The sequence below is a fragment of the Chaetura pelagica genome, unplaced genomic scaffold (assembly GCF_000747805.2).
Source record: "Chaetura pelagica isolate M959 unplaced genomic scaffold, ChaPel_1.0 scaffold164, whole genome shotgun sequence".
NCBI classification, from domain to species: Eukaryota; Metazoa; Chordata; class Aves; order Apodiformes; family Apodidae; genus Chaetura; species Chaetura pelagica.
The window spans coordinates 430,038-439,500 of record NW_009952971.1 but is presented as its reverse complement, the minus strand read 5'-3'; the positions used below and the strand labels follow the sequence as shown (position 1 = coordinate 439,500).

General features: G+C 37.0%; 1 protein-coding gene across 1 annotated transcript in view; it reads left to right on the top strand.

The window, feature by feature from the left end:
* The first annotated feature begins 1,000 nt into the window (after window positions 1-1,000).
* The window catches only part of GAS2 (growth arrest-specific 2), an 87,032-nt gene continuing 78,569 nt past the window's right edge, over window positions 1,001-9,463 (top strand). The window contains exons 1-2 of the mRNA XM_009995855.1: window positions 1,001-1,142; window positions 8,561-8,685. Of these exons, the coding sequence (XP_009994157.1) occupies window positions 1,001-1,142; window positions 8,561-8,685 (267 nt within the window). The remainder of the gene's footprint in view (window positions 1,143-8,560; window positions 8,686-9,463) is intronic.

Here is a 9,463-nt window from a genome sequence, read left to right as displayed (position 1 = left end):
CTGGTTGGTGTGACTGGGCTTTCAGCAGGCTGCAGCCTGCTGAGCAAGTATCTCAGCTCACTGCTACAAGCATTAGGGTCCAGGCCTGAGTTTCTTTTCAGAGAAAAAAATAACCTTTCCTTAGCACGTGTCTGCCACAGATGGGGGAATTAGTCCTTCAGGAGCAGAGATACAGGTCCAGTGGGCCTAATGTCTCTGGCTGCTGAAAGGTTCAAACACTTAACTAATATTTAACACATGATGTATTGACTTACCTGAAATTGAAGTTTCAGTAAAGTGTCACTGCAGCAAGGGAGTATGTGTGTAAAAGGTGCAAGTGGGAAGTGTGGGTGACCAGCACTAGCTGTTGTGCTGCTTTCTGAAGAAATAATGCTATTCAGTGAACACATTCAGGGTGTTTTTTTTTTCTTTAATTATTATAATTATATTAGTAGTGATGATGATTATAATAATTATTAATTATTCTACAGTATTAGAATAGATGGATTCCATTTGGGAACTGCATTTGTTCATTGTTGCTAAGTTTGCTGTAGTAGCGTAACTCAGTTGTTCTTGTGTTTTCCTTGGGCCTGATCCAAAAATCTCTGAAGCTTTCAATTTATTTTGAATGGATTTTGGATCAGGCACTGTAGTGAGTTATTAGCTTTGTGTGAAATGTTTATTTTGATTTGATTCTAATCATTCCTTGCAGAATATTTGATTATGTGTTGCCAACATGTGTGTAGCTTGGTGAGCACAAATGAAGTTATCTGTGTGATTTAATCCCTTCCAATGTGATCCATTAACAAAACAAAACTTAAATCACGAATGTTGTATCTGTGTTAGGTCCCCATCTGCTTGTCTGACATCCGATTTCTTAGAATCATAGATACTCGTCATCTTCTACAGTTCTTAAAAGAGAACCTGCAGAATGTTATTTGATATAACACAGTAATTATATTTTTTTTCTTTTTTTTTTTTATTTCTATATAATTAAACAGGTGCAAGAAGAGGATAAGCAATGTGCACTGCTCTGAGCCCGAAGGCACGTGGGCCTGGCCTCTCTGACATGCACCAATACAGTCAGTGGCTTGCAAGTAGACATGAGGCCAACTTGTTGCCAATGAAAGAGGATTTGGCCCTCTGGCTCACAAACTTACTGGGTAAGACACAATGAGATGAAATGCAGATACTGGACAGTAAGGGAACTCAATGCATTGTTAGCCAGAAAATCAGTCCTTCAGACTGTGTGTCAAAAATAAAGGTAGTTATGATTAGGTAGCTACTTCCACATCCTAGGTTTACTGACCTTGCTAACAGTTGCATTAAGTAATTTACCTCCACAGTGTTTCTCTGAGTAGCATAATTGAACTTACTAATTTAATGTTTGTTTTTCCTCAATTTTTCTTTTAAATGTTCTTTTCCATGTGTTTTCTGTATTAATACCAACAAGCTGAATGGTGCTCATTTCTGCCATCATCTACATCTTCCATGTTTATTGGGAGGCCTCCTGAAGAGTGTGGGTGTGCTGACTGTCTCGAATGGAAGGAGCTATTAAATAATTCTTTGCTGACCAGGCATTCTAGTGATTGATGGTTGTCACCACAGGCAATGCATGCAAAGACCTGTGGAAGCTTGTGCATGGAGGACTCTGACCTCGTGGCTGCAGCTGGGACCTGGGATGTACTTGTTGCAGCTGTAGGTCTTGGTGTGTGAAGCTAAAATATGTTGTTGATGAAATAGGATGCATATGAAAAGCTATGAAAAACCAGACATACATGGAGAGGAGCAAAGGAGAGTATGTCCCTGGCAGGAAGGAAAGAGACAGTTATTTGGAATATGTGACTTACTCAAGAAGGACAGTATTTATAAACTATGAGCCAGGAAACACTAAATTGTTTGCTGAGGCCATGCAGGGGAAAATGGCTTTTGTGAGATCTCTGTCAGTCAAAAGTATCCTACCAAAGAAATATGACTTACACAATACTTCATTCTAAAGGAAGCATCCCAGCAATTGAAGAGTAGAAAATACTTTAGAGGAGGTGATGTTTACATGCAACTTTTGCTGATGTTATTTTGGAGGAAAATTTGAATGAGCATTTTTAGATTTGTGTTGTGTGGTTTTGGTTGGGTTTATTAAATTTATTTATTTATTTATTCCTGGAAGTCTGTTCTGGTGAGACAGAGGCAGTGTCTTATCTTGTCAAAAGCTGAAGTTTAACCTTTTCAGAGATACCATACAATAAGAGAGTATATCTAGTGCCTTTCATCAGCATATCCTACAATGCTCTATTTCCTCCTTTTTTAAGAGGAAGGGAAGTATCACTTAGTTATGAGAGGTGTAGTTAACATATAGTGTTACTAGAATGCAAGAAGACTGTATTTTGCAGGTAGGTGATACCCATTTTAGAGTTGGAATAGCTATGAATCTACAACTGCAAAAATTGGCACTAGGTTTAAATTACATTTTTGTGTGGTACTTCCATTTAAACTAATGAGATTTGAATATAAAATTGTCTAGACAATGCCAGAACCAAATCCAGAAATCCTGACTTTTCCTTCCATTTACCACCAGACAGCAATCCAAAGACTGTTTTTTGAATCAGAAGCAGCAGATTCCACTAAGCATTTCATATATTGTTTAAATGTTCGAAACAATAAAGTTTTGGTGAGCCACTTTAAAACAAATAGAAGCTTGTTTGCAGTTCATAGCAGAGTTCTCACAGTGACAAGTTTAGAAATGAGGTCACTTTTTTAACAGGAAAGTAAAAACCAGCAGGAGGTTCTGAAATGCCAACTATAATTAAAAATCTGAATTTTCATATGGACACCAATTTCTGGACTGCAGGACTAAATGGGCACAACCTTCTCTTAATTAAGCAGCATGCACAGTTCATTTGCTTAATGCATTCCCCTACACCTTCTCACACCAAGCTCTTCCTTTCTTAGTTTGTCTTGAAGAACTGAAATTAGTGACTTGTTAAAGTTCTTTGAATTCCTGTGTAGACATTGTTATTCAAATTCCTAATTCAATTAAGTTTAAATTCACATTCAAAGTAAATTAAGTGTAACTGAATTAAAGCAATTAATATTCATATAAATATATTAACTCAGAATTCATATCCGTTCAATTACTGTATAATTTAGGTTAACTTTAATTAGAGGGGAGACATGAGCATGATGCTCTAAGACAAAATAGGTATGAATTTATAGAATGCCATTGCTGTGTAAAAACCTTTTTTTACTCTCTCACTTTTCAGCATCTAAATGGACAAAAGGATATGCAAAGATTTTGTTTTGTTGTGGGTTTTTTCCTCCATGGGAGAAATAATGTACTTTGCGTTCATGGTCAGCAGGTTTTCAAGTGCATGGACATGCAGATAACATAGAGCAGATAATCTGTATATCCACACTGTGCTATGCTCTGTGCTGTAACTTGTATGGCCTCACTGTAGGTATCTTTCTGGCATTTTTAATACAACTGGATTTCCCAATTTATAAAGAAAATATGCATTTCAACTAATTTTTGCTGTCTTAGCTCATGTTTTGTTTCATCTGTACTTTGTTAATTCATTTTACTGTGACTCAACAAGGACACATACTCTGCATTTATTTAAAAATATTTTTTAAAAACTAAAGTATTTTGGACAAGAATAGGGCTCAGCCTCTCTGAGGTAGTTTGGTCAACTGATACTGTTTTCAGAAATTATTATTATGAGGGGGAACTATGTCCTACACAGTGTCACTGGAAGTTAAAATGGTTGCAGTTTTGCAGCAGCAAAGCCTGGTGTCAGTTCAAAAGTACAAACTGGAAAACATTAGAAGGATATTGCACTTTATAATGTGACTGAAAGGTTTTTATATTAGATAGAAATTAGATGTAGCTAGAATTTGACCTTACCCAAGTGACAAGTTGGAATAACGTGCAGCTGAAAAATAATGCTGTGGCATTTTAGCCATGAGACTTTGCACATTTAATCTTAATTTAGCACGGATATTGTCATGTTTTTTGGGTTGTTTTTTGTTTTTGCAAGCACTAGCACTTCTGTAGGCATTTTGCTAATTATTTTTGGAACTATGTCAGAGAAAGTCAGAGCTTCTAAGAGGTTGGTTTGTCATTACAGATCCATTGCTGGATAGATTTTAGCTGTGGGTATTCTGGGGGCTGGAAAAAGGACATTGCAGATGAAATCGATGTGTCAGATGGGACTGAATCACATGATATTGTACGTTACAGCCTTCTCAAAGTGGGACACATTAGCATTGCAGAGGTGGGGCTTTGCATGCTGGAGAGGAAGACTGGAGCTGTGTATGCTGTATCTCAGTCTCATTTCCCTCTGCTGAGCTCTAGTGGATCAGTCAAGAGATCCTTGCAGTGGCAAAGTTAAGGAAATGTTTTGTCCCAGCTGTTATGCAAATCATGATAATCTCTCCACGTTGTTTCTTTTATGTATAGAGCCAGTGAAGCCCTTGGCAGTACTCACACTGCTGGCACACTCCAGATTTGTTAGATTATTCTTATTTTAATAGAATGCTCTTGAAGATAATGAAAACTTCTGTTTCTTCTTGAGCAGACTTCGCAGTTGGACACAGAATTAGCACCATTGGGCCACAGTAATCTTCTAGCAGAGGCAAAATGGTATTTTGGAAACAAATAGGGTTTGCTTGTCTGCTGTACTCTCCAGTACTGTCTTGTGTGTCTGCAGAGGAGAAAGGGCTGACACAGGAGTGGGCCTCCTCACCAGTGTGTTGTTTAGGACAAGTAAAGAGGAATGGTTTCTCTGTTTCCCCTTGGCTGTTGTGCAGAGCACTGATCTTTTTTCCCATTCCCAAAGTCTATTGACCAGCTCCAGGTGCTTATGATATTGTAGATTATTCCATCCAGCTTCAGGTAGCACATGGGACCACTGAATAGACATGTAGGATGTGCCCTTGGAACATGCCTGGGCTCACAGGTTTCAACACTGAGGCTTCTTCCTGACAAAGGTTTCTGAGCTTCAGAAGCTCATAGGTGAGAAGCTGGAGAGTGCAAGATGCTGAATTGGACACATAAACGTTGAGTGTTGCACGAGGCATGTAAAAATTGCTTGGGTGCAGAAGTGAAGTAGGTTTGGAGAAAAGGAACAGAGTTGCAGATGTTTGGAAAGGCATTGAGATGAAGACCAGGTGTGAAATTTAAAAGTGCAATGAAGGAGGTGTGAAGTTTGGGGGATGAAGTGTGGGAAGTCTTCTGCAAGAAAACTCTTAGCAAAATCTGCTTCAGCTTGGTCATCTTGCTCACCTTGTTGTGTATGAGGATTCTGAAGCACTATCTTTATTTCCAACATTAGCCTGTTCAGCTCAAGCTAGTGGGAAATGCAGGTCTTAAATATCTTAATATCCATTTATGATACTGACACTTCTAATGATTCTGCTGGCACTGATGCAGTTTCTGGCTTAGTTGAGAGGCTTTACAATTTTCTTTAGTATCAGCATGCCTTTGGGATTGTTTATATGTCCCATTGCAAATAAGTGATAATGTCTTGATGCCATCAAAACTCTTGCTGTCAGCTATTCTAGGATACATGGTAGCCTTGTTGGAAAAGAACCAGTTTTGCCTGTGCATAAAATTATAGGCCTTTGTTTTATTTATTTCTGTTCTTTGTTGTTTGGGGTTTTTTGTTTGTTTGCTTTTTAAAAAAATCATCTTGGGTTTAAACGCCACAGAATTCGAGAGGGTCAGAAGGAGCAGTTCCACTGGTACCTCAGTGTATAGAAGCTCATCTTTCAACCAGTGTGTTTCAGAGATTTACCTTTGTGATATGTTTTTATTTATAAACTAGCAGTTTTGTGTTACCACTGAAACATACCGTCAAAATACCAGGTCAGCAAGTGGTGAGGCTGGAGTCAGTGTCTTGCATTGTAGATATTAAACTAAGTGTGGAGGAACTTAGTGCAATAATTGAGGTACCAACTAGATTTTGGTACTTTGTTTTAGTCTTTAGCCTCTTCTGAAGGCTCCGGTTGTCTGAGATGGCCCGCAAGGAATGCTTTATCTTCAGCCTATTGGGCACACAACTTGGCCATAGCCTTTTTTTAGTTATTCTTCCCTAGACCTCCCAGTCTGGTTGCGTTTGTACCCCCAGGACTGGGTGGCCTTATAGATAGTTGTCCACAGTACCCAAGTGGTAGGTGTTCAGGTAGGACAGTTTGTCTTTTTAAAGGACATCTGGTGATTGTGATAAAAAAGAGGGTGAGCAATGCTTGTGAGATTTTGTCTGAGATGGCCCGCAAGGAATGCTTTATCTTCAGCCTATTGGGCACACAACTTGGCCATAGCCTTTTTTTAGTTATTCTTCCCTAGACCTCCCAGTCTGGTTGCGTTTGTACCCCCAGGACTGGGTGGCCTTATAGATAGTTGTCCACAGTACCCAAGTGGTAGGTGTTCAGGTAGGACAGTTTGTCTTTTTAAAGGACATCTGGTGATTGTGATAAAAAAGAGGGTGAGCAATGCTTGTGAGATTTGAGAAACCCTTCATATACCTGTTTTTTTTTTTTTTTTTCATACTTTCAATGTTGTTTTTTTATTATACTTAATGTTGTTACCATTCTATAAAAACATTGCAACTGCTTTCTTGTAATTACAGGGGGAGTTATACATTTTTAATGGAGTTTAATGTTTTTTCCATACAAATATACAGGGCCATTTTTTTCCTCAGGCTATGAACATTACTCTCATTTGAATCAATACATTTCAACTGTTAAATATGTCAGTGTGTCTGTTCTAGCAAAGAAATGCCACCTTTTGGAACCATAAAATACAGTGAATTGAAAGCTGACACCTAATATATTTTTCATTGGATACAGATGTTCAATGCAAAACTCATTCTTTCAGCTTTCATAAAAAGGAACAGAACTAAAATACTTTGGCTTAGCCTACAATATGCAGTGACCAAACTGCTAATGCAGTTCAGCATTTTAAATAATATCAACGTTTTGTTAAATGGCAGAAGAAGATATAAGGATTTCTCAGTGTCTCTGTGAAAATGCATCTGAATAGGTTTTAGGTTTTTTAATGCTTGACAAGTGAAATAATAAATCTATACATCATAGGAAAGAATAGAGATATAGAATGTGAATTTTTCTTTTACTTGTGTAAAAAGAATACGCTTTCCAAATAAAAAATGTTGTGTAGGTTAAAAGTATTTGAAATACATTTTTAGCAGAAAATGTGTCTATTGTAAAAAGCAGTACTTTATTAAAAATAAAGAATTTCCTATAACATACTCATTTTTCAAATTTAGCTTTCTAATGGTCTTATACATTTTGCCAAAAATGCTGGTGGGACAAATGGGAAAATGTGTGGCTAGAACAGTGATGAAGGCTTTTGAGGTGCTGAGATGTTCACTTTTTGCATCTATGGGCTATTATGGTTTCAGTTCTGGCTTCATCTGGGCTGGAGGCACTGCTGAAATATTGTCAAGTTATGCAGAAGCTGCCACTGAATGTCTGCTGTGCTGCTACTGCCCCTTTGCCTGGAGAAGTCATTTAGGTGTATAGGAGTATGAAGTGGGTTATACGGCAGGGAGGATTAAGGGAGAATAAAAAGGGAGAAAAGCCTTCCCCTTAAACAAATATTTCTAGTTTCAACCAAAATTAGAAGTCTAGTGTTGTATCTGAAGATTATTTGCTTCAAATATCTTTGTCTTAATCTTTCTTTTTAAGTGACCAAACTGAAAAGACTCTCAGTTTTTTTCCCAAATGAAGCTGAAGTATCTAACAGTTTTCAGGCAAGGGCTCAGAGAAATAAACTTGTCTTTAGCATTTTTGTAGTCATATTGCTTTATAATACTGCTGTCTTCAGTGTTGTAACATTAACTGAAAACAGAGTATTTTTGGCTTTGTTCTTTGGGTGAAAATTTTAAGGTGTGGCAAATAGATACATAACATGAAATTTCATTCTTTCCTTTTTTTTTTTTTTTTTAAATGTACCTAACTTTACTTCTAAAAAAGCTGTTTCAAAAGAGCATTGCAGTCACTGCACTCTTATGTCAACTTCTTGTGTGATCAAGTCTTAAAGTATATTTTTTAAAAATATTGTTCTTTCCTTCTTGAAGTGTTTTTCTGCTTTTACAAAGTAAACTGTGGTGATGTTAACAACTCTTACTCTATAGCTACCAGTGCACAGTGGTGTAAACCATTTGCCTGCTGTCTGTTAAAATACTGTGTTAAAACCACTGGAATTTCATAAGTAAAACAAGATATGGGGAGTCTGATATGCTAGAATTATTTTTCAAATACTGCATGCCTTCCCAAAGAAAGCATGTTATTCTAAATATAATATATTCTATTATATATATATAATATATAATATATATAATATATAATATAGAGAATACATATAGAATATATATAACATATTCTAAATATACCAGTAAAGTAGTAGTGAGGTTATTCACTATTAAGTCAAAGTAATGCAAATTATTCAGTTGAAGCATATTTGAAATTGTTGTCAAGATTTCTGTTGGTTTCTCTTTTTACACAAATGCAGTCTATCCTACTGCACACTTTCTGTCCTGTTAACTTTCTGTTTGCTGTTCAGGTAGAGAAATAACAGCAGAAACCTTTATGGAGAAACTGGATAATGGTGCCTTGCTTTGTCGGTTAGCTGAGACCCTGCAGGAGAAATTTAAAGAAAACAGCTTTGATGCAAACAAGCCTGGCAAAGTAAGTGCTGGTGAATGTTCTAGCATGTATTATCAGTATCTGAGATTTCTGAATGTTTTTGGTACTGAACTTGAACAGTTAAGAGATTTCATTGGTGGAGGCTCTGCCAAAGGAAAGGAGAAGAATGGCAATAGAAAATCGAGGGAATTAATACTTCTTGGGTAATTATTAAAGTAACTATGGCAGGAAGTTACTAAAAAAATTGCTTGTAACATGCGAAGGTTAAGTTGTGGAACAAGATCTAGCAGTGTTATGTGGTAGCTGGAGAAAATTACATCCTTGTATTTATTTGCAAGGGGTATAGTAAGTAGATGTGGGAGGGGCCTTTTGCTTCATAAACAGCTCTAGGAAGGCAAAGAATAAGATTCTATAGTTAGTTTTGGTGCCTTGAGTTTAAAGATCCTGTTGGTGCACTTGAAGGCATTCAGTAAATAGTTGCAGGGATGATGTAGAAAATGTGAACCTTCAGAAGATAGTGGGGAGCTTTGCAAAAATGAGGTTAAGATCTTGCTAGACCCCAGCCTCCCTCTAATTTAAATTATTTTCTTGGAACAGTCTGATTGGAAGAAATTAGATAGTGTTGCTTTGGCAGAAGTTAAATGGTTAACAGATGCATTCATGCATTTACTGTGAAACTGTTCTTATTTTTCTTATGAATTCAGAGGCATCTGAATTCATCCTTGAAAGCTAAAACCCAAGGCAAATACCCAACAGGTAAAAAAAGACTCAAAAGCAGAAATCTCAAAATGAATCTTCTATTCTTGATGTTCTTATAACT